This window comes from Episyrphus balteatus, chromosome 1, assembly GCF_945859705.1.
Source record: "Episyrphus balteatus chromosome 1, idEpiBalt1.1, whole genome shotgun sequence".
In the NCBI taxonomy this organism is placed as follows: domain Eukaryota; kingdom Metazoa; phylum Arthropoda; class Insecta; order Diptera; family Syrphidae; genus Episyrphus; species Episyrphus balteatus.
The window spans coordinates 128,711,797-128,739,610 of record NC_079134.1 but is presented as its reverse complement, the minus strand read 5'-3'; the positions used below and the strand labels follow the sequence as shown (position 1 = coordinate 128,739,610).

At 30.7% G+C, this 27,814-nt stretch overlaps 5 protein-coding genes and 1 non-coding gene across 8 annotated transcripts in view; 2 read left to right on the top strand and 4 right to left on the bottom strand.

Annotated features, from left to right (window-relative positions):
- The first annotated feature begins 160 nt into the window (after nt 1–160).
- Nucleotides 161–7,854, top strand: LOC129907244 (BOS complex subunit NOMO1). 2 transcript variants are annotated; one of them, XM_055983357.1, is made up of 8 exons: nt 161–369; nt 502–1,054; nt 1,112–1,366; nt 4,591–5,224; nt 5,356–5,534; nt 5,590–6,539; nt 6,599–7,494; nt 7,704–7,854. In XM_055983357.1, the coding sequence occupies exons 1-7, from the start codon at nt 215–217 to the stop codon at nt 7,491–7,493; spliced, it is 3,621 nt and encodes a 1,206-aa protein (XP_055839332.1). In that variant the 5' UTR covers nt 161–214; the 3' UTR covers nt 7,494; nt 7,704–7,854. The 2 variants fall into 2 exon arrangements, with proteins under 2 accessions (XP_055839332.1, XP_055839331.1); XM_055983356.1 differs by lacking the exon at nt 7,704–7,854 and having other exon boundaries at nt 6,599–7,670.
- Nucleotides 7,855–10,476: 2,622 nt separating this feature from the next.
- LOC129910761 (uncharacterized) lies at nt 10,477–14,695 on the bottom strand. The gene is made up of 4 exons (XM_055988274.1): nt 14,539–14,695; nt 11,476–11,650; nt 11,165–11,416; nt 10,477–11,102 (listed from the first exon to the last, which is right to left on the bottom strand). Exons 1-4 carry the CDS (start codon nt 14,693–14,695, stop codon nt 10,670–10,672), a joined length of 1,017 nt encoding a protein of 338 aa, XP_055844249.1. The 3' UTR covers nt 10,477–10,669.
- Trnah-gug (transfer RNA histidin (anticodon GUG)) lies at nt 11,721–11,792 on the bottom strand. Its single transcript has one exon. It is a non-coding gene; the product is annotated as a tRNA-His (tRNA).
- A 4,362-nt stretch (nt 14,696–19,057) lies between the features above and the next one.
- Nucleotides 19,058–23,206, top strand: LOC129907252 (cyclin-dependent kinase 10). Its single transcript, XM_055983368.1, has 7 exons — nt 19,058–19,185; nt 19,254–19,360; nt 19,434–19,506; nt 19,566–19,740; nt 22,265–22,467; nt 22,527–22,973; nt 23,030–23,206. Exons 1-7 carry the CDS (start codon nt 19,176–19,178, stop codon nt 23,179–23,181), a joined length of 1,167 nt encoding a protein of 388 aa, XP_055839343.1. The 5' UTR covers nt 19,058–19,175; the 3' UTR covers nt 23,182–23,206.
- Nucleotides 23,194–23,684, bottom strand: LOC129907256 (39S ribosomal protein L42, mitochondrial). The gene has a single exon (XM_055983373.1). The coding sequence runs from the start codon at nt 23,638–23,640 to the stop codon at nt 23,263–23,265; it is 378 nt and encodes a 125-aa protein (XP_055839348.1). The 5' UTR covers nt 23,641–23,684; the 3' UTR covers nt 23,194–23,262.
- A 2,728-nt stretch (nt 23,685–26,412) lies between these two features.
- The window catches only part of LOC129907245 (uncharacterized), a 236,637-nt gene continuing 235,235 nt past the window's right edge, over nt 26,413–27,814 (bottom strand). The window contains exon 18 of one of the 2 annotated variants that reach the window (XM_055983358.1): nt 26,413–26,707. In XM_055983358.1, coding sequence (XP_055839333.1) covers nt 26,591–26,707 — 117 coding nt within the window. In that variant the 3' untranslated portion in view covers nt 26,413–26,590. The remainder of the gene's footprint in view (nt 26,708–27,814) is intronic. The other variant, XR_008770988.1, reaches the window with a different exon arrangement.

Genomic DNA, 27,814 nt, shown 5'->3' with positions numbered 1-27,814 from the left:
TTTTCCAAAAAGTGGTGTATGTAGTTAAGCCTTTAAATGCACCAAAAGAATTACAAAAATAAAATTCAAAATTTCCATTGTGGTTCCACCTCTACTACCTTATCGACAAATATGGCCACTTCTCAAAACGTCAACTGTCAAAAATCAGAAAAGAAAAAAAAATCACACACGTCACTCATTCGTACCCGGGGATAGTTTAAAAAATTCAATTAACATGGGAAAAATGAAGATTTTTCCTCAATTATTTTTAATTTTATTAATTAAATTATTATCTGTGATTAATTCAACAAATGCTAATGAAGTCTTGGGATGTGGTGGATTTATAAAATCTCATGCAGATATTGATTTCTCAAAAGTAGAAATTAAATTGTAAGTTGGAAATTTTTTTTCTACATCAAAGAAAAGGGTTTTTATCAGAAGATTACGATAATTTTCAAATCTATCTTGATTGAGTGATAAAAAAAAGCATGCAACTAACCTATAAAACTTTCTAAATCCCAGACTAACCAAACAAGGCAGCTTAAAAGACAAAACCGATTGTTCTCCATCGAATGGGTACTATTTTATTCCGGTCTATGATAAAGGAGAGTACATTCTTAAAATATCTCCTCCACCCGGCTGGAGTTTTGAACCCGAACAAGTTGTATTGAATTTCAATGGCAAAACCGATATCTGTAGTCAGGGCAAAGATGTTAACTTTGCCTTCAAGGGATTCGGTATTACAGGAAAAGTAGCCTTGGCGGGATTCCCAACTGGGGCTCGAAATGTTGCCGTGGAATTGAAATCCAAGGACGGTTCTGATACCCGACAAACTACAACCGATATTAATGGAATCTTTTCATTCACACCAATCATTCCTGGGGAATATATTGTCAAAGCATCGCATCCAAAATGGCATTTCGCCAAATCCGAACACAATGTTGTAGTGGTCAGTGGAAATACTGAATTACCACCAAATTCATTGGTTGTGTCAGGATTTGATGTTATTGGCAAAGTAGATAGCAATGGTCAGACTTTCACAGGCATTGGAGTAGCTTTGTTTAAGGATAAGGATGTGAGTTCCTTTTTTTATTAATTAAACCGGGTTTCTAACTAAAATTTGTCTTTTCAGAATTCTCTCTCATCCAAATGCCAAAATGGTGCTCAACCAATTGCCCTTGGCAAGACTTCATCTCAATATTTGACTTCATCGATTTGTTACACTCAAGTTGAAAAGAATGGAGAGTATTTGTTTAAAGGTGTTGCTCCAGGCAAATATCTTGTCAAGACGGTTGTTGAAAACAAAAATTTGAAACTTCATATTAATCCAGATCAATTGGAAATTGAAGTAGTCAAGGATACACTTGTTATGAAGAATGGATTTCAGGTAAGAATTTGCTATGTTTTAAAATTAAATAAGTTTCATTCTTTTGCAAGTTTTAAACATAGAGTAGGTTAATTTGGCAGTCGTGTACAAATTTGTCAGATTACTGGCTGAACAGAATGGAAATTTGCTTGTGGCAAAGAAAAACGCCGTGGTACAAGGTGTCAAATAAAATCGCTCAAAATGTAGAAAAGATGAACAGAATTATGTGGCGCACTAAAATATCAATTGCCTTGAAAAAAAAATAATATTAACTGAGCAACCACATTAGAAACGTCAAAAGTCATTGCGCTTGTAGCTTGAAGTAAAAGTCGACTCGACTTGTACCACAGCGAATTTCCTTGCCACAGCCACAGCTACGTATTCTGGCACCAATATACTAATTTCATACTTTTTAACTTTGACAGCGACACAAGACACAAGCCACAGACACACATTCTGGTCTACCAGTTAATCTCAGTTAGATCTTATTCTTAAGAATATCTTTTTAATTGACATTATTTGTTTGATAGTCTAACTCAGATTTTGAAAAAAAAAAAAAGTTATTAAAAAAATTTTAAATTACTTTTTTTTTACTTTTTCCTAATAAAATATGAATTTATTTTTAAACATTTTTTGGCCGTAGATATTATTAGTTAAATTCTAAACAGGAAAAGATATTTTTTTTTACATTTTTGAAACAACACTGTATCCATCAATTTCATTGAAATTTTTTTGATAAAAACTGAATTTTTGTATCGAAATAATTAATTTTCTCTATGACTTTGACAAATAATACCTTCAAACTTTCGCTATTTAACCTTCAAAATTAAGGGCTGTTTAATGAAAAAATAATAACTTTGTATATAAATGTTGAACATTGATCTTTGGAAAAAAAAAATAAGTTAATTTTTTTCAAAAAATTCTTCGAAAATGAAAAACTTTTTAATTTTTTTTTTTTTCATAAACTGTGTGATATCAATATGGTATATATTGATATTTTCTTTTATGAATTCAAATAAAAATTAATATGACCAAAAAAATGTTTAAAATAAATGCATATTTTAAAATGTTAAAGTTTTTTCAAAATTCTGAGTTTGAGGACTAGTTTTTCAAAAATGCTGCATTCAACTAACTTAATTTTAATTTAATAGTAATAAGTTCTTGGCTTTTTTAAAATATATGTTTAATGTTGTAAAATTGTAGGTGTTGCCGTTGTGGTCAAGTAATTTTTTTTTTTTTGTTTGTGAGAAAATTGAATCTATCGCTAAAACCATAGAAGATTGTCCTTTAAATTGCCTAAACAATCTTTTAGAATTTATTAATTTCATTTCAAGTTTACAATAGTAATTCATACATTATTTTTACTTTTTATAAAGAGATAAATATTACATAAAGCATAAATTAATTTAAATATTTGCATTTACTTTTTCCATGAATTGTGAACTAGAAAAAAAAAACTTTCATACACTTTGTGGCAAGTATATACCAGTATTAAGTGCACTTTTAATTAATTTATAAAATTTAAGTAAAATTTTTGAAAACAAAAATTTTCAATTCAATTTAAAAAACAATACGGCATTAGCGGCAATTTTCAATCTATAGAGGTTAAAGTATTTTTAATTACTGATGATTGAAAAAAAGATCATCAAAATCGGAGCTGTTCGGCCGGGCTCCCTAATATTTCCATTTTTTGTTCATACGAACAAATTTCCATTCGTAACGACTTTGTTTGTTCATATTTTTCTTATTTGAGAATTATTTTTTTATGTCGTTTTCGATTGGCTCTCCGGAAGCGTCCGGAATCATTCAGAAGCCTTCTGAAAGTGTTTTATTCGCCCGAGTTTGACAGGCAGAACGCTTCTCAGAATAGAAATTCTCTTCTTGATTTCAAAACAGAATTGAAATAAGAATTCACTCAGATGTCAAAAAAAAAAAAAAACACTCAATCAGTATTTTTTTGTTTTTCATTCAACAATTTATTGTTTTCTGAAATTTAAATTAATTACAAATCAAAAATGGATTAATTAATGGATAAATTACCATTTATTTCGAATAATAATTCATAATTTTCCAACTATAACGCCATAATTTTCGTTTGCAAGGACAAAAATAATACAAATATTTGACAATTGAAATATCAAACAAATAAAAAAATAGAATTGAGTGGAAGCGATTTGACCTGTTCCATTCGATTTCAGGATGAGTCAATTCTTGAGTGAAACCAATCGAAAACGACATTAATAAGCTCGTTACTGTTTGAAGTTTTTGTTAAAAAATGTATTTAAGAAAATTTCATTTCGTTCATTCGCTCATTTGTTTGTCGATCTCATGTGCACAGGTCTTTACTGTATTGTATCAAACTAGATCAATTAAATGTATTTTATCGCATTTAGGATGAAAGTCCCGATAGGCTAATTATTGTCTTGCCTGAATCTGTAGAATAAGTCATTTGTTGGAATTTTTAGAGCCATTCGCGCCGATTTCATTTAATCGAGAATCCAACCAGAGAAAATCAACTCTGAGGTTAATTTTCAAGGTTGTGATCATTTCGGCATTCTTGTGTTAAATTCGTGTTGAATTTGTGTTTCAGGTCGAATGATAAAATCGTATGATATTTAACTGAAAAACTATACCGATAACTCGGAGAAAAAACAAAAAAAAACTTGTTTGATAAATTTTTGGATGTTTAGGTATCTTATTTTTTTTTAAGAGTTTTAGATGTCTTTTTCTTTGTGCTAAGAGATATAATTCCAATGATAATAGATATCATCAGTTTATTTATCCTTCTTTGTTTGAGGTTAACTCAGCCCGCGATTCAATAAGTAGGACTCTCACGGTGGAGTTCGAGGTTCGATTCCTAGCTATGCCATTCTTTTTTTTAATCTATGATATAAAATCTCTATATAATCTAAATGTTCGTTTATACGCGCTAAGTTTTTTGCATATCATGCCATGGGTAAAACAAGACCATACTTTATTCTGATTTAATAAGATTCTGTAGTGAGGCTTTAAATCGCTCAGATTTACTAGAAAACTAAATTACTAAAAAACTAAATTAAGGATTAATTTTTGGAGGTTTCATCTGAATTCTGAATCTCAAATTTTTGGGATGTATTAACTCTTTGAAGAATTTGAGTTGGATAAAACATTTATGCTATGAATTTTATTTCGTTAATCCAACTATCCTGCTTGTATAAAATAAATAACAATCTCAAATATTTTTCATTTCCTTTATTTTTGTTTAGATAACTGGATTCAGTGTATCTGGCAAAGTGCGTGCTAGTCCCGGAGGCAAGGCAATCCCAAAAGCCACCATTAAACTAAACGGCCAAGTTGTAGCGACTACATCTAACGATGGAAGTTACACACTCGAAAATGTCAAAGCTGGCACATTTAACATTCAAGTTGAAGCAGAAAATCTTCAATTTGACGAAAAAGTAATGAAGATTCAACTTTCTGAACCAATTCTGCCTGAAATTGTTGCTTCAGCATTTAAAGTTTGTGGCAAAGTCATATCGAAGAAATCTTATGTTGTTGGAATAACTAAACACGGTTCGACTTTCCACACTACTGCATCATCAAAAGCGGAAACTGGCGAATGGTGTACATATCTTCCCAGTGGAAAATTCTCAATTGAAGTTCTAACAACCGATGCCGACAAAGCCGGTGGCATACAATTTTTCCCAGTTAACCAAAACTTAGAAGTAAATGCTTCACCAATGTCTGGAATTACATTCTCACAGTTAAGAGCTACTCTTGTGGGAGAGATTAAATGCTTGCCAGATGCTCCTGAATCATGTACTGGTGCTGAAGTTACTTTGTTGAGTTTGGATTCAGTTGGACAACCAACGGGACAGAAACAAACTGTGAAAGCTAAAAGTAAGTATGATGTTGATAGAAAAGTATACCCAATTTTTTTGTGTGTTTACGTTCCTAAAATGTGTGCTATCTCAAAACTTATTTATTTTTGAAACATCGTCACATTTTTATAATGCATTCTTTACTTTCAGATGGAAAGTATTCCTTCAAAGAGATCCTTCCTGGTCCATATGAATTGAACATCCCACAATCAAGCCTTTGCTTTGAATCGACAATGGGACTGATCAATATTAACTCTGCTTCCGAAACTGCTCCGCCATTTATTCACAAAGGATACGAAGTCTCTATAATTTCTAGTCACAGGACAATCGTAAGTTTTTTAACCTAAAAGAATTTGAAACAGGTTTTTATATAATGAATTTTAGATGCACTATGGACTGACAGCTAAAGAAGATGCCAAGACACCTCTTAACGTCATGAAAATCATGTCTGGAGTAAATACTTTCTGTGTTCCCAAAGCCGGAGAATACAGCATCAAATTAGAAAGTTGTCATCTGTATGAATCCACATTGCCAAAGACATTCAATACTTATGACAAAAATCCAGTAATGTTTACAGCTGTTGCACACAAAATTGGAGTCAGAGTGTTGTCTTCCGAACAAAATATTGATTCTCTTCAATTATTGATTGAATCCAAATCTGGCAAAGAGCAAGTGACCCTTACATCTGAAGGTCACAAAGTCGACAACTATCACTCGTTCCGTTATGATACTTACCTCAAGCCCGAAGAAGCCATTACAATCAAACCCCAAAGTAACATTATGTTGTTCAAACCCGTTGCCAAGGAACTTGTGGGAGGCAATGATTGCATTGATATCGCATTCAATTTCATTGCAACCAAAGGTTTAATCATCAATGGAAAAATCAAACCAGCAATTGGAAATGCTAAAGTTACTTTAGCATTCCCCAACAATCCAGAATTAGAATCACAATCAGCTCAGTCATCTGCAACTGGTGAATTCAAATTTGGACCAATTGACGAAAGTTTGGATTATGAAATTAGCGCAGAGAAGGAATCTTATGTATTCTCGGAATACAACAAGGCAACACATTCTTTCAGTGCTCACAAGTTGTGTGAGATTGTTGTGTCAGTTAAGGATGATTTGGGCAACAAATTGAGTGGAGTTTTGTTGTCTCTTAGCGGAGCTGAGAGTTATCGAAAGAATTTAGTTACTGGCGATAATGGAGCCATTAACTTCCATTCTCTCTCACCAAGTGAATATTTCTTGAGGCCAATGATGAAGGAATATCAATTTATTCCAAACTCGAAGATGATTGATGTTAAGGATGGAGAAACTATCAACGTGGAACTGGTGTAAGTATTTTATTTTATCAATCGATATGAAATCAAAAATGATTAAATGTTTTTTCCAGTGGAAAACGTGTTGCATACTCAGTTTTTGGAACAATTACCTCCCTGAATGGTGAAGCTTTCCCTCAGGTGAATGTTGAAGCAGTGTCAGATGATAAATGCTTGCATCATCAAGAAGAAGCTGCTACCGAAAACAATGGTCAATATCGTATTCGTGGACTGAAACCAGGTTGCACCTACACAATTCGCACGAAAGAGGGTGCCAGCAATCCAAACGTTGAACGATCAATTCCTGAATCTCGCCAAGTAGAGCTGGGCTCAGCTGATATCCGCAATGTGAATCTAATCGCCATTTCACCCATCACTTTTGTCGATGTCACTGCTCGTGTGACAGCTTCCCTCAATGAACATTACAAATCTCTGCGAATTCAAATGTATCGTAAAGGCAGTGCTGACAGTCCTATCTACTCACAACGTGTAGAAAGTCCTTTGAATGTTAAGGGTCGCTTCAATCCTGGTATCATGGTTTTCTTCCCACGCATTCCTCTCGATGGAAAGACTTACTTTGTTGAATTGAAAACAACAATTTCCGATAAGTTATACTCATACACATTACCCGTCGCTCAATTTGTGGCCAACACAAGCTCCGTTTTTGTTGAGCTTGATTTTAAGACAGAACCACGTAGTGTTGAAGGAGACTTAAACCAAAATTCTATTTCTGCTTTGGTTCTTGTTGCTCTGGTAGCAATTGCTTTCTTCAAACAGGATCTTGCAATGGATTTCTTGAACTTTGTCTGGAGTAGATTGAATGCTGTTGCACAAGACATCGCTCAGCGTCAAAATAATAATAAAAAGAAAGACGTTCGACAGAATGAACCAATCAATTACAAAGAAATCGAACAAATGGCTGAACGTATTAATGCGATCAAGGCCAAGAAGAAGACGAAAAAAATATAAGGTGTGGTAGTTTTTCTTTGTTAGTTAAAAAAAAATACTGATCTTTTTTTAAGTAAAAAAAAAAATAATAGTCAAACAGAAGTTAGTAGTAACTATAATGTTGTAACTTGTAAGGTTATACCTTTTTTTTAAATAAACGGTATTATGTAGAATCCTTTTTGAGGATTTCCTTGTAAATTGTATTTGTGTAAATTAAATTTTTATTTTCAGGAAATACAAGAAAAATATTAAGACACCAAAAGAGTGCTTCAAGAAATAAGAAAAAGAAACCCTATTTAGATGTTTTTTAGAAATTAAGGAGATAGCCAACTCAAGACAATTTTCTAAACACTATATTCCCTTGCAACGAATAACACAAAATAACATAGCCATAACAGAAAAAAAAAATTATTTCAATAAAATAAACTCCTTAAGCCAAGATATTCAAGAATCTTCAAATTTAAAAAAAAAAACTGGGATATAACACCTTTTTCACGATTATCACGTTTCATCACTGCTCTTCCATTTAATCACTACTCCATAAAGACACACCTTTTCAATATTAATCAACGAATTACATATTAGAATTTAAGAAGACGATTTTTTAAAATAACCTGAACATACGAAGAGCCGATGCAATTGAAAAAATTATTTGTAAGTATGGATAACATTATTTTTTTTAAGTTAAAATCTCTTTAATTTACCCAAGTACAAATTTTTACTAACTCTTCTTATATATATGTATGTGATTTACACTCTTATTGCGAAGATCACCTTTCAATTATTAAAAGTTGACATTTTATCAATCAATTTTAGTATTGTGACTATCAACAGCCAACTTATAATGGTTCTGTTGTGAACCATTGTTGACCATTTTTTATAACCATTTCCGTGGGCGAGAGATAATTTTGTTAGTCTTAAATTTTTTTTAAATAAAAACTGTTAGTTTTTGTATTCTTTTTGTATCATACTCTTGTGCATTAGATCATGCCAAAAAATATTGATACCATTTATATCTCATTACTGCATTTTTGGCGTTGCACAATAGAAAACAAAATATTACGGACAAATTTACAAATTATAAAATTATAAGTACAAAAAAATAAAAAAAATAATTTATTTAAATTTAATTAGCAATCACGACTGTGGAGCACTGGTCCGAAACAGTGTTTTTAAACCCATTTTCTTCAAATTAAAGTCTAAGGAACAATGATTCAAGTTAAAAAGTTAATACCATAGTTCGTTCTATGGAAAGTCGATATGTAAAGGTTCAAATTTTTGTAGGAGGTTGAATCCACCCGGATAAATTATATCAATGCAAGCTAATAAATCATTAGGGTCAATTTGGGTATAAAAAAGCTGATGAAGAAAGATTGAGGGCGGAATTCATAGTCGCCACTCAAGTTGAGAAATATCTTCGCTCAAGAAAATCCTTATTCATAGTCATATCACTGGAGTCGAAGTGAAAGTCTGAGGACTTTTTTCATTGAGGAAACGCTTAATTTTTTTTTTCAGTCATTGCGAGCGTTTTTTTTTTCGTATTTAACAAATAAAATTTGTACTCTCTTGACGAAGGACATTTTAAATAGTTTGTATTTATTTATTTTTAAATACTGTTTAATCGAGAAAAATCAAAGCGATGGCGAATTGTTATAAAAATGTTTTTTGATGACAGTTAATTCAAATTAGTCAAATTTTCGACTTTGAGAAAAAAATTTCCTCAAGACAAGATTCTTCTTTTCTCAAGTGACAGCACTATTTTTAATTCCCTTGAGCGATTGCATGAAATATTTCTCAACCTACTGGAGTTGAGAAAAATCTTAACTCGAGTAACGACTATGAATTCCACTCTAAATCATTATGTACACGTATTTGTGCTAAAGTTTGCATCTGAAGAAGTTAGATGCGTTGTTCATATGGTGGCAAGTTGAATGGATCGGTCCAAGGTAGACCTTTTAGGACGAAGCGTACTGAATTGATTCGATTCGGGTTTTATGAACTTCATAAATAGGATTCCATACTTGGCCCACAAGTACGTAGCAGTTGTACAAAGATAGTGGAAGAAGTGGATCATAAAATTTATTTGCCCAGTAAATTCAGTAAATTCTAAATTTGAACTAAATAGAAGACCCAAGTCTTTGAAGCTAAATACTCGACATAGCTTATGTTGCAATATGTAGTAATATATCAATGACTGTTTTCTCGAGAATGTAATTGTTTGGCATTTAGCTGGGTCAAGTGAAAGACCATTTTTAATACACCAAACACTAAAACTGCTAATATCTCTTTTATTAGAAGGATACGGCTTTCGATAAAAATACATAATTTGGGCAGACAAGGAATGGTCAACAAAGGACTACAGTTCTATTGTTTTGTTTTTTTATTTGCTGTTGTCTTATTATTATTATTTGTGGTTTGATTTGGTGGGTCACTGATGCGAATGCGCAACTACTTTTCTTTTTTTACTGAACAAATTAAATTGTTCTTTTCTTTGATTGGTCTTTTTCAATTGGTCAACCGTATTTTTCTCTCTTTTTCTAAATTTCTTTGAAACGACTCTACCGATTTCAATGATAATTTTCGTATGCAAAAACAGTTTTTATTTGTTTATTAGATTTATATTATCAGAAACGGTGGTAATCAAATTAAGAAAATAATTCAAAATAATTTGTTTTTTTTTTAGATTTAAAAAACGTATTGATAAATTGTTTTTGGAATTTTTTTTTATGGGCCTTCTAGAGTAATGAACAATTCATATTAGATTTGTGTAAAAATTAAAAAAAATATACATCATTTTTGTATTTATTTTTTTATTTTAACGTTATTTATAAATTTCATTTACTAACTAATTGTCTTTATTAATTTAATACACATGAATTTCTACTTAAAAAATAGAATAAATAAATAATAAATAAATAAATTCTCTAAATGTAACATTACGAAAATATAATACATCAATTGTAAACGCCTTATCATTATGTTTATCATCATAATAGTCATGTTTTCTAATCGTGATTTATAAATTATCTTACATTTGTCAATATACAAAAAAGAGTGAAAGTACATTTGCACCATTCTCAATGTTGTGATATTGAAAAACGAAAGTTGTTAATGATAACCACTTAAAGGCGTCATCGTACACAATTTTTTTTTTTTTTTGCTAAATTAAAATCATATTTGGTTTTTGTTAAGATAAGTTAGTAAGTTGGTTGCATTCGAGAGAAAATCCCTTGCACAATAGGATCAGTTTTTAAATTTTGTTTAAATGATTCTTTTTCTGCTTTCAAATTGGTTGAATTCTCTTTTTCAATATCACTGATGGATGAAGACTTTAAACTTCGACTTTCATATTCTCCTTCTTGATTTGATACCTCATTTTCTTCATCATCATGTATATTTTCTTCCATCAGGACACAATCAGGATTGACGTCAGCACATTGCCGGAAAGAGCCAGCTCTTCCGTTAACATTTCTTCTGTTCACATATTTTGAAAATAATCCTCGTCCAACAATGCCAAATGCGATTCTAGTGAATGGGTTTGCTTTGGATCGGAATTCCATTTCACAAATGAATCGTCGTCGGCAGCCATCGTTGGTGATTCCCAAAAATGCAAAAACAATATCACTCACTCTGTGAAAACAAAAATAAAAGTTAAAATACAAATGTTTAAGAAATAACTTTTATGAAATTACTGCTGCTCAGTGTCGAGTTGTCTCTTATGTCTGGCATGAACTGTTCCATCAGATGTTGGTGCAGTTGGTGGGACATCTGAATAAGCTCCAGCATAAGAACTATACGGTCCATTATCCGGTAAACTATCGCTTACAATATCTGACGAAGTAAAATGTTCATGTTCATGAAGGCTATGTCCATGGTCATGTTCGAATGGATTATGGCCTAATGAGTAGGGAATGTGGTCATGTGGGCCACTTGACCATGCTGGGCTGAAAAAGTTACCAAAATGAAATCTACCTAACAAGAATAACTTTTAAATCATACTCACCCATGGTCATAGCTTATTATTGGTGATTCATGTATAATATCATGTCCACAATGTCCACCCTTGTACCATTTAAATCCCCAAACAATTGCTGTTCCAACAATAAATGCTACAATCACTGCTTTAACTTTCAACCAATATAAAACGCCTAGCGCATACAGGCCAGGTATTCCTCCCCCTGAAAAAAATAATATAAAAATTGAAAAAAAAAATAAAAAGAACTCCCCTCCGTGACAATGTGCGAACATTGCCGTGACCAGGATTCGAACCTGGGTTACCACGGCCACAACGTGGGGTCCTAACCACTAGACGATCACGGCTATCGGGGATATGTTTTAAAGTGTTTCTAATTACGCACAAGAAGTTTTTATACAAAACACAAAATAAAGAATTTGTTGAAGAAGTGTGTTTGGTATGAATTATGAAATTCGAAGCGAATTATCTAATTAATTCGGTTGAATGTATTTAAGATTTTGCTTCTGGATAAAAGTGTTGGGAAAGTAATTAATGCGCTTTGTGTTTAACTTTAATAAAAATCAAATTGTTGTAAATGGTGGTGGAAATTGAAGTACATTTCAAATTGAAATCAATTTTTTATTGATTTTATGAAGAAAAAAGAGCATTAAGATAATTTGCTGGTAAAGAGTAGGTTAGCTAAATAAGTTTGCTTATATAGTGTCTATTAAAAAAAATTTAGTATCGAGAGAAGATGACTAGTTTAATATTATTTACCTTAATTTAATGAAATACCTATTTTCAGTTTTTACTAGGCATGTTCTTAAATCTCTAAAAATCCAAATTTCTTCGAAGAAGATATTAATTAAAATGAAAATTGTAAAAGCAGGATTTAATTTTGATAAGCAATGCAACTTTTAAAAGCTATATTACATTTGAAAATTCCATACTTTAGCATTTTGACACACCCTAATGTTGGTCCCAGTGCATTTATAATTTCACCCAGTAGTTTGTAACACCCCCAAATTTAGTTTGCTCATTCGATAGAGAGTTGGGTGAATATCATAACCCTGATTTTTCGCACTCTTCACCTTTTGTCCGCCATCTTGGATTATAGTTTTTATTAAATACCTCGACTTCTGTTCATCCTAGGTAAAAATTGGTTGTTCAAAAAACCTAGACAATTAAATTTCACGTCTTTTATATTAAGAAGAGTTTTTCGATATTCTGAATATTAAAAAAGTTACAAGCCAAAAAGAGATAAAAAAAACGAAAAAAAAAAATCTTTAAGTTATCAAAGTTTATCAAAATTATGAAAAAACCTTACGAGAAAAGATTGTTCACCTTAAAATTCTCTACTCTGCCATACACCTATTTTTTTTGTTTCGCTATAAATACAAAAGTTATTAATACTTTTTTGTTGTTAAAAAATACCCCTTTTTTACCAAATGAAGAGACTTACGGCCATATTATTCACTAGTTTAAAAAATACATCTGGATGTAAAATTGTCAAATTTCAAAAATAAATCCAAATCAAAAATATTTATCCCGATTTTAACTATGAAAATAGTTAAAAATGACTATTTTTTTCTCTTAGTGATATTAAATATTATGGATTTGGATTTATTTTTGACATTTCAATTTCTTTACATCCAGATGTATTTTTTAAACTAGTGAATAATAGGGCCGTTAAAAGTAAAAAAATTGCACTTCTTGAATTTTCTCTTATAAAGGCTATAAAATACTCATTTAAAATTCAAGATTTGGTTGAAAAAAAAAATTATGAAAAAAGGTATGTTTTCCATATCAAGCAAACAGTATTTAATGCATTAAAACAAAAACCCAGAGGAAAGGGATCTTTTGTCGAGCTGTGTTATTGTTGTTCAATAAATGAATTGTTAATTTTATTAAAGCCAAGAATGTGTTTTTCAAAAACCTTGCTTACTTTTATATAAACGTTTTTAAAGCTAATTTGTATAAATTGTTCTTATAATCTCCGAGCAAATCACTTTTGCTAGAAAAATCGATTTGGAAACAAGTTCATTAAGACCTTGAATTTCATGTGTACTTAATTAATGAAGGAATGTAATTTCAGAATTAGTTTTCTCTTTTTTGATTATGTAAGTTTAAAAGTTGAAAAATGCGTGTATTAAAAAATAGGAAAGGAATGTAAGAAAAAGTCTGAAACTGAATATTTATTTATTTAATGAAGAAGGATTTAAGTTTGATTTTGTTTAATTTTAAGTTAATTAGGTACCTAGTTGTCTTGGAAAACGAAAGTGTATGTTGCAATTTATTTGCACAATTATTGCAATGCAAATTCTTTTAAACCAAAAAAGGTTTTAATCCTTTAATCCTAAACATTTTTCAAAACACAACTTTTTTTTTAAAGAAAATTATTTGAACACAATTGCAACATAAATGTGTTGTCAAACCTTTATATTATGTATGTAGAGTAATTAAAAGAAAATCAACAAGTTATATGTATTTCGTCCCGTTTCAGCTTGAACCTCGTAAGTCCTTTTTTTTAAAGATTTTTTTTCTGTTAAAAATTGCTCTAAAACTTAAAAAAGAATAGATACAAAGGTTTTAGTTTACAATCAACTCAATCAATACCTCTTAAACATAACTTGATTTCCTTTTGTTCAATTCATATTTTTAATTTTGAGAAAAATATATATTTCTTTCAAGAACAGAACAAAATTTGTTATGTAGATACGTGGTTCAGGCAGAAACAGGACGATTTGCTCTCCCTCTTAAAACCTATTATTTAACATTTTTTTACGTTACTTTATTTTCGATGATGATAACAATTATCACAGAATCAAATATCTTTCGATACACAATAACATCACGAGAATTCATGTGTTACAAAAATTAACACTTGTCAACTCTTTACTTTTACTTTCACTGATGGTTTAAACCAACAAAAAAAAATACCTTAATATATGTATTCTAGATTTCGTAATAGTACAATTCCGAAAGTGAAAAGTGCTAATTTCAACAGATCATGGAGTAAATTTGAATTATTACTGGAGTATAGTCTGCGTATGATTATGTATGAATCATAATCACGTTGTTAAAACTTTGTTATGTTAAAATATTGCTTACACCATTTGTAAAGTCCGTATCCATGATGTCTTCGTCCTGTTTCGGTCAATTCGGTTAAATTACTTTTAACTTTTAAGTCCGTTTCTTTACAGAAAACACATGTTAAAAATATCACAAGCAATAAAAACTCAACAATTATTCTCATTGTAACAGACATTTTAAAAATTAAGTATATCCTTTTTGTATCCTTGAACCAGATAGCTTAATATCACTTTCGAATTGAATAGATGGAAATGAACTGATAACTTATCATAAAGCGAATTTCTTTTTATATATCAATTTTTCATGGTTCAAAAGTGATAATTATTTAACTAATTTTATAAATAAAGCTTAAAGTGTAGTATCCACCATCACACAGTGTATGAAAAGTGCAGCGTAGGGGGATTAAGTGAATGCGATAGTCATGATCGATTTTTAATAGATTTTTGTTATTTTTGAAAAAGTAATTTCTCTTTTCTTGTTTTAAATGCAAATTTTTAGGATTAATAGAAAAATAAAAGAAGAAATAAATTATTATTTTATGTAACTTTTGACATCATGTTAAATAAAATTGGTTTAATAAGCCAAATAAGGTCTAAAAATAATAGAGATCGAATTGTTGTAATGTATTCTAAAATTTTGCAAAAGCTACATTCAATATTTGCAACTATAGGTATGTACATTAGTATTAATTAAAGAAAAAATAATTCTTACCTATATGTACTGTGATTTTGTACACGTTAAAAATTAGGTTGAATTTCGTTTTTAATTAAATTTTTAACCCAAATGTTTGCTTTTTAATTGGTGGATATACCAGATAAAAATGTCATTTCCGATTTTCTGAAGTCAAAGTGCATTTTATGAATTTCCGCCTCAAAAATCACTTGCATGCACGGCTGCCAGATAAAATTTTATTAATATTGCATTTAAAAAAAATGTTGGACAAGAGTAAATACATTTTTTCTTTAATTATGTACATGGATTTTAGAAAATAAAATGCACAACTGGGTCGCACGAACTTGCTCTTAGAGTTAAAGTTGCTTAAATTTTTAAGACTTTTTATATAGAAATTTGGAAAAAAAAATAAAATTCGTTTAAAAAAAAAAATTAAATAAAATCTGAAATTAAATTGCCCTCCAAAACAAGTATGCAGTTTTGATTGATATATTAAGATGCATTTTTAGAAAAAAAAATTCAAAATCGTTAGAGCCGTTTTTTAAAAAAACTAATTTTTTATAAATAATTTTTTGGAGAAAAAGTTTTAAAATAAAATTGGTATGCCATTCTTTAGAAATCACTAATCAACAACTAAAAACAAAATTTCAAAAAAATTCAATGTCCCGTTTTCGAAAATTTGATTAAAAAAAAAAATTTTCAAAATTTTTTTAAAAATCCAAAAATTATTTTTTTCAGAATCTTATTTTTGGCTTATATTTAAATTATATAAATGCTTCTTCACAAAAAGTTTCGTTGAAATCGAATAAGCAGTTTCGGAGATAATCGGATTTATGGCAGGTACCGTTAATAATGATTCTCAAAAAAAAAATTTTTCATTGAAAGATAGACCTTAGCTTAAAACTAACATTTGAATTTTTTAAATAAAATCGTTTGAGCCGTTTTTGAGATATTTCAATTTTACTAAAATCGGTATATGACAAGTACCGTTATTTTTGGTCGCAAGTAAAAATAGAAGGAGTGTTGTTTTTTGATTCTTTCTATTTTTAAGCGCTCACCGAAAATATTTTTTGAGTGTTCTTATGAGCGCTTGAAAAATACAGGTATAGGCCTAATACTTCTTTTATTTGTGTTACTAAAAAAACGGTAAATAAAAACCGGGTTGTAAAAGTATTAATTAAGAAGAAATACATTCAAAAAAATAAAAAACATCTTTTGCAAATAAAAACATTTCGCATTTAAAAAAATGTTATTCAAAATCGAAAAAGCATTAAAAAAATTCAATGCAAATGTGTGCATTAAAATTTTTGTTCTTTTTAATATTCTTTAAAATCTTTTTTTAATTTCAACTATTTGGCTTTATAGGTAAATATTAGCATTTGTATTATGGTTGAAATAGCTAATGTAAGGTCAAAATTGTAAGAAATTTGACGAATATTTAAAAAAATTTAGTGCACTCATTTTGCATTGATTTTTTTTATTGCAAACATTTTTTGTTATCAAATAACATTTTCTTTTCAAGTGCAAAATATTTTTATTTATTTTTGGAACAGATTTTTTTTTCGATTGCATAACATTTTTTTACTGCAATTTTTTTTTTAATTTGCTAAACAAAATTTATTTTCAATGCAAATTTTGTGTAACCCTTTCGAACCCAAGCTATAAAAATCAATATTTAAAAATGTTTTTTCAGTAATATCGTGTCAAAAACATCACATCACAACTAAGAAATATGAATATTAAGAAATATTAATCCAATTTATACTTAGACACAAGTTTGACAGCTATAAGACAACTACAAACAATGTTTTAGAAAACATTATTTTCCAACCATTGACCTACTATATATGGACTGCTAGTCGTTTGACTTTTCCATACAAAAATTGAAAAAAAAATGATTCCACATCTTTCTAGCTCTACTAGCGGTATAACCTTAGACGGCGAAAAGAGGAAACTTTTAGTGAATGACATCTGTCGTTAAAAGGTAGTGCTTTCTCTGTTTTTCTATATTTGTTCCTTTCGCACTTCGTAAAAAATGTTGCACTTATTCTCCGCTTTTTTTTAGGGCGCTAGTATCGCGAAGAAACAAGTGGAACCAACCTGAATATGCTTCTAGAAGTCCATATATATTAAGTCAATGTTTCCAACATTGACCTACTATATATGGACTGCTAGTCGTTTGACTTTTCCATACAAAAATTGAAAAAAAAAAATGATTCTAGTTCTTTCTAGCTCCACTAGCGGTATAAACTTAAACGGCGAAAAGAGGAAAGTTTTAATGAATGATATTTGCTGTCAAAAGGTAGTGCTTTCTCTGTTTTTCTAAATTTGTTCCTTTCGCACTTCGTCAAAAATGTTGCACTTATTCTCCGCTTTTTTTTTAGGGCGCTAGTATCGCGAAGAAAAAAGTGGAACCAACCTGAATATGCTTCTAGCAGTCCATATATATTAAGTCAATGTTTTCCAAATTTAGGCAGTTTGTTTAAAGTTCAACAACTTTTATAAAAATAAGGTCATATGTAGAAAAATAAAAGATGGAAAATTTAAGTTCAAAATCAATTTAATAAATAATTCTTTTTTGAAGTCATCGATGGATTTCTATGTTAGATATCTTTCGATACTAAATCAATGTTTGCTAAATGATCAGATTTATAATTTTAGGACATTTTTTTCGTTTTCCCAACTTTCAATTAAATTGCGTTATTTTGTTCTTAGGCCGTGTGCGAATTGCGTTAAAATGTTGGTTTAAATTTCTACCACGATTAAAATTTGACGTTTGGGTAAAAAAAAGGGATCAAATTTATTTTTTTGCTGTGCGAATTGGGTTAAAATGTATTAAATGTTACTTTTTTCTTGGTACTACTTTGAATAAAATTCCCTCAAGATAAAACAAAATTACCCTCAAAAATGGTTTTTCTTATATTCAATTAACTACTATTTTTTTTAACAAAACCCAGTTGAAAATATATCAAGTTAAATATTTTAGTATGAAAATGTAAGAAATTCTCAATTTCACATACTTTTTTTTTATTTTATCGATAAATTCCCATTTCATTATGATCAAAAAGAAATTTATTAATTCAGTCTTCTAACACTAATTCGTAGTTCACCAGCTGCCAACAAAATAGAAATATAAAAAATAAAAAACAAACAAACAATTAGTGGATTTTCAATTTTTCAAGATGAATATTAATTTGTGGAAGTACTTTGTATTAATACTTTTAACATTTCTTAATATCAACGCATTATAACAAAAACAATTTCAAATCTATCTTGATCTTTCTATCTTGAGAAACGTCAAATTTTAACCACTAGTGTCAAATTTTACCCTGCTCCGCAGGTGGGTAAATTTTAACCCATTTTATTCACCATGCTAGTGTCAAATTTTAACCAAACGTCAACATTTTAACGCAATTCGCACACGGCCTTAAGCCTAAGTAGCAGCTGAAGCGAAACGAAAATTCTCGTACAAAACGAGTTTGACTAACGTAATTCTTACCTGTGCTAGAATAGTATTGTAAAATTTAAATAATTTGTAACTCAAAAGAATATTTTGACTTTGGAGATTTATAAACTTTTTTCGCAGCGAAACAAAAAATTAAGTCTCCAAAGTAAAGCCTAGTACAGAGCTGAAGCGAAACGAAATTTTCCATACAAAATTTCGTTAACGACCTTTAAAATCTTGACTTACACATGCGGTTTTTGATTGCCTTTTATTAAATTACTATTTATTCTTGTGTGTGTTCTTCTGTTTTCGTCTTATTTGATTACAAGCAAATCACAAAAAAAAATTAATTTAATTCAGTGCAACTTTAGACTGGCAATGATATCTCTAAATTGTATTTACTCTGGAACGCATCCAATTCGACTCATAATTTTGACAGCTTTGCTAAAAGTTGAAAATTTTGTTTATTTTCAGACCGACCTACAAACTCAAGAATCTTTTTATTTAGAAAATAATAAACCAAATAAAATTCTTAAATATGAGTAAAGGTATATTAATTTTATAATAAACAATCAACTCCATTATTAACCATTTACTATTTTCATTTAATATCCAGACGAAAAACCCAAAAGTGCTTCAGATCCCCAAGCACCGGTCACACGCAAAGGATTTCTAATATCTTTCAAAACCGGCGAACCTACAGAAATCAAGGATCGTGATGTGGTAAATAAATAAAAATATTCTCAGATATTTGATAAGTAGGTAGAATAATTTAATTTTAAATTTAATTACAAAGTTTGGTAGATGCCGACCAGTCACAGAATTTGAGAAACTCAACCGAATCGGTGAAGGAACTTATGGAATAGTCTGTAAGTGGACAAAGACAAATGATACAAAGATTTTCTATAAAAAAAATATTCAATTCCAGATCGAGCAAGAGACACAAAAAACAATGAAATTGTTGCTCTGAAAAAGGTTCGAATGGACCAAGAGAAAGACGGCCTTCCAATCAGTGGTTTGCGTGAGATTCAAATCTTAAAGACATGCAATCATGAAAACATTGTTCGATTGGCTGAAGTTGTCGTAGGGAAAAGTCTTGAAAGGTAAATCTAAACCCTAGTAGTACATGGTACACTCAAAGAAAAAAAATTCTCATAACTATTTTTTAACTATTTTCATAGTAAACATCGGGATAACTATTTTAAGTATGTAGTGATAGTGATCAAAAGTTATTTGTGACTATTTAAATAGTCAGATATAGGAAGGGACTATGAGACATATACAGGGTGTCCCAAAAGTAATGGATCAAACGAAATATGCTTATAGGGGATCTTAAGGGCTCTCAGAATTTGTTAACTTTTTCATCTCAAATCGTTACGGCTTTCGATTTAATGCAATTCTTGTGAAATTCCGAAAAAATACCTACTTTGCAACAGTATTTTTCTTCCTGCGCCCATTATTGTTTTTTGTTTTTTACATTTCTTTTACTAAAACATTGCCAAATAATTAGGAACAATTAATTAACTAACAGTTTCAAGTTTTATAAAAAATCAATTTCTAACTTTTATTTTAGAAACACCAAAAAAAAAAGTTGTACCGTGTGAGAATGGTTTATTATTTTTAAAAGTCGCCCTGTTATTGTAGTTTTAAAAAAAGTATAAAAGTTTCCAAAGTTGCAAACGTTTTAACATTGTTTTTTTTTTTTATAAGCTAAATTTACAGTTAATTGTAATTGTGTTTGTTTTAAATATTAATTCTGCTGGCAGCTTCTTAACTCAGGTTGTTCAAGTCCGGTTGTCATTGTGAAGGTTGGATTAGGGAGGGGGTGAGGCTTTCAGCCACGATAGTGAGCTGATCCAGGATCAGCGTAGAAGGGAATGTTCTCTTCGTCGTTGGTTGATATCAAATCCTCATCCAAAAGTTCCTTAGCTTCTAGGTACCGCTGGTTAGGCTGTCTTGGCTGGTTTATGACTCTTCCTATTATTGGGTTTGGATGGTTGCTCAGGTTCTGTAGGCATCTTCTGTTTGATTGGATAAGATACTTGTCGAGTTTTATAATTTGGGATTCTTCATACAGTCTCTTGTTGCTGACGTGTTTCCTGCGTATCCTGTCGTAGTGCATGCCTGTAAGGAAGTATTTTTATAATTTTAATATAAGCCAAAAATCAAATTTTTAAAAGCTTAATTTTTGGATTAAAAAAAAAAAGTTGAAAATTTTTTTTTTTGAAAAAATCAAATTTTCGAAAACGGGACATTGAATTTTCTTGAAATTTTGGTTTTAGATGTTGATTAGTGATTTCTACAAAATGTCATACCAAGTTTATTTTAGAACTGTTTTTCCAAAAAATCATTTATAAAAAATTAGTTTAAAAAACGGGTCTAACGATTTTCTATTTGTTTTTTTTTTTTTTTTCTAAAAATGTATCTTAATAATCAAATAAAACTACATACTTGTTTTAGAGAGCAATTTGATTTCATATGTTGTTGTATTGTTTTGAAAAATAAATTTTATGTTTTTATTTAAATTTTTTTTATATCTCCCAAATTTCTATAAAAAAAGTCTAAAAATTTAAACACTTGGACTCTAAGTCATGTATTTTATTTTTTAATCAAACAATTTAACGAATTTTTTTGTTAAAATATAAAGTGGAGTTACTTTATTGTAATGGATGCAATATTTTATTTAAAAAAAAAGATTCGGATCAAAAGCGATTAGTTTCAAAGTCAATTTAGTCGTTTTTTTACATTTTCAAATTTAAAGACTCAATTAATTATAATTGATTATATTATAATAATAATTTCTAACTTCTATTTCGAAACACATCCTGAAAATTTTGTATAGTTTGAGACTAGTTTTCCTCGAAAAAAGAGACTTTTGTATACAAAAAATTAAATGAAGAACAGGTTTAATTCTTTTTAAACAAAAGTCTCTATTTTTGAACCAAACGACTTGAAACTTGTACTCACACTGGCACGTTTCTTCAAGGTAGAACTATTTTGCTATGGCATGTAACTATTATAGTAGCTATTTCTAACTATACTATAACTATATATGACTACAGGTCATGAAAACTTATTCAAATTGAATTTTATTCATAAAGTCCTTATAACAGCTGCGTTCCTTTGGAAATATTTATCTACTTTTTAGTACTTAAAACTACTTTGAACTACTTTTGCTATATTGAAAAAGTAGTTCAAAGCAGCTTTAAGTACTAAAAAGTAGATAAATATTTCCAAAGGAACGCAGCTAACATAAACAAAAACTATGAATTTATTTTCATTATTTTAGTTTTCTGTTTTCTTTCTTCTTATACAAATAATAGCTAAAAACGACTATTTTAATAGTTACATAATTACTACTGTAAAGTCAGTTTAAACTTTTTTGTTTTGGCATGGGACTATTTTAATAGTTATTTTTTTACTATTTTGTAACTATTTCCTGTTCAAGAATTGTTATTCACAAAATTTCATCGAATTCTATAAAGTGACTATACAAATAGTTAAAAAATAATTTTTTTTTTCTCTGAGTGTAGTCTAGTCAGAGTCAGGTTAGACTCCAATTCTCATCCTTCGGGTATTGCTTTAGTAAATATAAAAATTTAAACATTTGGTCTTATTTATCCGCAGCATCTTCCTTGTAATGGAATACTGCGAACAGGATCTAGCTTCCTTGCTCGACAACATGACAGCCCCATTCTCGGAATCCGAAGTCAAGTGTATTGTCCTGCAGGTTCTTAAGGGACTGCAGTATATGCATTCAAGGTACATAGTCCATAGAGACCTTAAGGTGTCTAATCTTCTGATGACAGACAAGGGTTGTGTTAAAATAGGTAAACAATTGTGTTGATTATATTCACGATATTCCCATTTTAAAGCTAAAATCTTCCAGCTGACTTTGGTTTGGCAAGATTATTTGGAGTTCCACCTTTACCAATGACTCCCCAGGTAGTTACTCTATGGTATCGATCGCCAGAACTTCTCCTCGGCTCACAGAACCAAACAACTGCCATCGATATGTGGGCTCTGGGTTGTATTCTTGGAGAACTCTTATCACACAAACCATTGCTGCCGGGAAATACAGAGATTCAGCAGTTAGAGTTGATAATTGATCTCTTAGGAACTCCCTCGGAAGCTATTTGGCCAGATTTCAATACTATGCCTGCTCTGCAGAACTTCACCCTAAAATCACAGCCCTATAATAATTTGAAACCAAAGTTCCAGTGGCTGTCGCAAGCCGGGTTGAGGCTCTTGAACTTTTTGTTCATGTATGATCCTAAGAAAAGAGCGACGGCTGAGGAATGCCTGCAAAGTACCTACTTCAAGATTCAACCATTGCGTAAGTTGATTTGTTACAAAGGCTAAAGCATTCTAATTCTAACAATTTCTTTTCAGCTTGTGACCCTAATCTAATGCCCACATTTCCCCAGCATAGAAATATGCGACAATCGAAAGAGCAACAGCATGTTAGTAATCAGCAAGTTCCAGAACTGCCAGCAATTTCAGATCTCCTTGGATCCCTTTTAAAAATGCGGAGAGTTGACTAAATAAAACAACAGTTTTTACATTTTATTTATAATTTTCGTTTTTATTGATTTTTTAAATTTTGTTTTGTAATCATCTTAAATCTACAAATATGGCCTGTCCATTGGAGTCTTCTTTGCCCTCTTGTCCCTTGATCTGGGGAACCAGCGATGTTTAGTTGTGTGGGTTAAATTCATTAGCTCCTGACGAGCTACTTCTGGATGTTTTTCTTTGAATGCACGCATTGCATTTGTCAAAGAAGCCTCTTTAACCAAAGAACCAGAATCTTTGGCTACAGTTGGAGATATTGGACGAGAAAATTCATAGGGAAATGGTGTGTCTGGATGCCAGGCAACAATTGTTTTGCCATTATCACTGACGGCAATAGCTTCTACAAGACTTTTGCCACCAATTGCATTTTTATTAATTGAATATTTTGTAATATTTGTTGAAAACGAACGAAATAAAACTCGTGCAGACATCCTGAATGGGGGGTACTTTGACGTTTCGTATGAAAATACAAACAGCTGATTTATATGTCAAATTAGAAAAGTTTTCTTGGCAGGGACCTTGAAGCGGTGATAGAAGATTTTTAATACAGTGAGGGCTATACAAATACTACAGAAGTTAATTTCGTTTTCCTTTCAACCGATTGCAGTCGTTACTAACTTCGATACTTTGGCTCTTAAGAAAATTAAAAAAAGGTAGCTATCTTTTTTTGTGAATGTGTACTGTGTACAAGTGACCGATGAAAAACAAAAACAATATACAAAACTAGTAAGAACAAAACAACGGAAAATTTCTTTATTTTATAAGATTATTTAAACAAATAAATAAATTATGGCTTTGGTTCTTCATTTCTTTACAAAATAGTTTGGTTTGACGTTTTTCATTTGTCAAAATTGAAGTGTGTGTGAAAATCTGTGTAAATCCGTCTCAAAACAGAGATTTAAAAAGGATCGATTCTTTGGGAAAAGTAGCGATTTTTTTTTTCATCGGATTTCATTTCAGGAAAAAGAAGCGACTGCAAGTCGACTGCAGATTGAAAATTTGTAAAAACGGACAAGCGTCACTTTTGTGAAAACTGCCAGGTGTCACTTTTATGAAAAGTGACGCGCGTCACTTTTGTGAAAACTGCCAGGCGTTACTTTTGTGAAAACTGCCAGGCGTCACTTTTATGCAAAGTGACGCGTGCAACTTTTGTGAAAACTGACGGGCGTCACTTTTGTGAAATCTGCCAGACGTCACTTTTATGAAAAGTGACGCACGTCAATTTTGTGAAAACTGCCAGGCATCACTTTTGTGAAAACTGCCAGGCGTCACTTTTATGCAAACCCAAGTAACAATTTTACTTGCATAAGGTCCATTTTCTTCGATTCGGCAAGCTATAGTTTGTATAAGTTTAGTTTAAGGCTTACTTACGCAAATCATCCATTTTGGAAACAAAGGAGGTCTCCTTAAGGCCATCTGAAAGTGTTTAGAAGAAGCCTTGTAAATAAAAGTTAAAGAAGACCTTCATAAGACCTGTTTGAACCGTTTTAAAGAAGCCTTCTATTTTCAAGTGACAGAAGGCTTTCATAAGACCTGTTCCAAGAGGTTCTTGTAAGTATGCAATGTTTTCATCTCTCAAGTATGCAATGTTTTTCACCAATAAGTATGCAAAAATTTTATCCTGCAGATATGCAATGTTTGTAACACTTTAGAAAAAAACATTGTATTTTTATGTGAGGTTTCAATTAGCTCCCTTTTTGCCACTCATCTTTAATATTCGAGTATGGTCTACTGGTAAGATCCTGGCTTGGTATGCAGAGGTACGTGGGATGGATTCCTGGCGGGGCCATTTGTGAAATAAAAAAAAAAATGTGTTCTTTTTCAATTAAAATAAAATTCTTCCCATTTCAGAACGACAGGAAAAGCATTGACAAGGCAAAAAAAAAAAAAAGAAAAAAACAAAATAGAAAAGAATTAAAAGAAAAAAAAAATCAATAAAATCTTTCATAAATTCAACATCTTATAACAACCTCATAAGGCCTTATTATAACATCCAATGCAAATGATAGTTTACTTAGCGAAGCTATAGTTTCCCTAAAATGTTTCATTGTTTTGTAAAAAGGCCTGCATAAGGTCGTTTTACGCTGTTCGTCACAAGCTATTAGCTTGTGGATTGCCTGTGGAGGAAGGTCTTGGGGAAATTCGGTAATATGCGCCAAAATAATTTGCATAAGACTTGTCCTTCTTCTTAAACAAGTCAAAAAATAGCTTGCATTGACCCTTATGAAAGCTAAATTGTTACTTGAAAACTGACGGGCGTCACTTTTATGGAAAGTGACGCGTGCCACTTTTGTGAAAAAACTGACGGGCGTCACTTTTATGCAAAGTGACGCGCGTCACTTTTGTGAAAACTGCCAGGCGTCACTTTTATGCAGAGTGACGCGCGTCACTTTTTTGTGAAAACTGCCAGGCGTAACTTTTATAAAAAGTGACGCGCGTCACTTTCGTGAAAACTGCCAGGCTGACTGAATTTTATGAAAACTGACGTGCGTCACTTTTGTGAAAACAGACGTACGTCACTTTTATAGTTTTCAAAAGTGACGCGCGTCAGTTTTCAAAAATTGACGTGCCTCACTTTTCATAAAAGTGACGCGCGTATGCCTTACGCTACTATTGTTCTCATAGTCTCATTATATTCTCACACTTGCCCCTACGTCCTGTTACGCATTTCCTTCGTAATCAGGACACTAGTTCCATAATTTTTCCGCATGTAATTTGCTAATTCCAGCTTCAGCTGGATTAATTTCAAACATTGCAAGCTGTGAAAATAAAACTAAAAATTAATAAAAACACAGCTAATCTACATAAAAACCTAAATCCAGAGTAGCTAACAATTATTCATATTTTTTTCAAAAGATTTTAACTCTGATTATGCATTTATACATTAATTTTCTCATAAAATTAAAACATATTTTGATTTTCTCTCTCGCTGTGAATTATAAAAAATAGAAAAACAATAAATCTTTTATTATCAAAACAAACAATAGATTTATGCAAAAAAAAATAAAAAACAACATATCCGGTTATCGTAAAAAATCACCTTTATTAAATTAAAACATTACTCAGTTCAATTTATCTTTAAAAACCATTTATTATAATTTAACCTACAAATATAAGGGATAAATTCAAAACCCCCCCAAAAAATCCCCTACCCTTCCCGGATATCATACAAAGATTAAAATACATTTATATTGCACATTGAGTTTGTATTTTTTTTTTTTTTTGTTATATTTATTTCATAGTTATCATGTTTCCAACGCACATTTCCGGTCGTCTGTGTGTCCTTTCTGATGGCATCCTTCAAATCCTTATAACTCCTGACTACGATTTTATTTTTATTTTTCATTTTTTTATTTTTTAAAAATGTATCCATTTTGGCTTTTATAAATTTTTGATAAAATCACTGTGCTTGCTATTAATGTCGTCCGGTTCGACAGTCTGTTCGTTATATCGGATTGGATAGGTAAGCTGATTGCCTTTGTCCCAAGAGTACAATTCCTATTAAAAAAAAAAAGAAAACATTATTAAAAGAAGAGGATAAAAATGCTAAAAGACATATTTTTATTATTAATTCCAAAAATATTGATATCCATCAGCGAGTGGAATGATAATTATAACCATTTAAAAAAAAAATGTTGAATAAGCTTTCTTTTTTTTTTTAAACGAAAAAGGACTTTACAAAGGCTTATTTTTCCTTTGATATCGCGCCGCATTGTATGGTTAGTGGGAGAAGTAATTTACGAGTAGGTTGGTTATTATGGAGGTTTGTTTGTGGCCATAGTAGATATGGTGCTTTAAGCCCAGCACTTAAAACTTGGCATCAACAGAATCATCATCATGGAATCACTTTTGAAGGATTAAACATAATCCATGAAAGTTTTTTTTTTTTTTTTGTAAAAGCCACAATATTATTTTTTTTCCAGATTTATTTAGTATATTAGTATCTAGCAAATAAGAGTTTCTATATTTTGTGTTGTGGGCATCTGATTAGAGGGACAAAAATAGGTAAGAAGCTTATAACAGTAATTATGTACCAGGAAACGAGAAAAATGTTTTAAAAATATGTCTTGGTGGTTTTAGAAAATAGCGTGTGAGATTTTGTAAACTGGGAAATTCCTAGAAAACTTCGATTACGATCTTAAGAAATGATAAATCTCTTATATTTTACTTTTTGGAATTTTTTTATAAACATGAAAAAATGATAAAAGTATGGAATGTGACATAGCTTATTATTTTTTTTTAAGCTTAAATATTGTAACGATGAATTACTGAACTACTTTTAAGATAAAAGTCTGAACACACTACCTACTCCTGCAAAGGTAGAAATGTGAACGGACCTTTAGTAATTAAGAAAAATATCTCATTGAACACATCTAAAAATATCCCACTGAACACATCTAAAAATATCTCACTGAACACATCTCAAAATATCCCACACTGAACACATCTCAAAATATCCCACTAGACTGGAAGTATGAAGTGCCCTTCCTGGAAAGGAAGTTTCGAGAGACAGGGACGAGACACGAGAGCCTTCGAGGACGTTCTCGAGTCTCGAGATTCCGGTATAAAAGGCAGCGTAGACACCGACGGGAGACAGTTTAATCT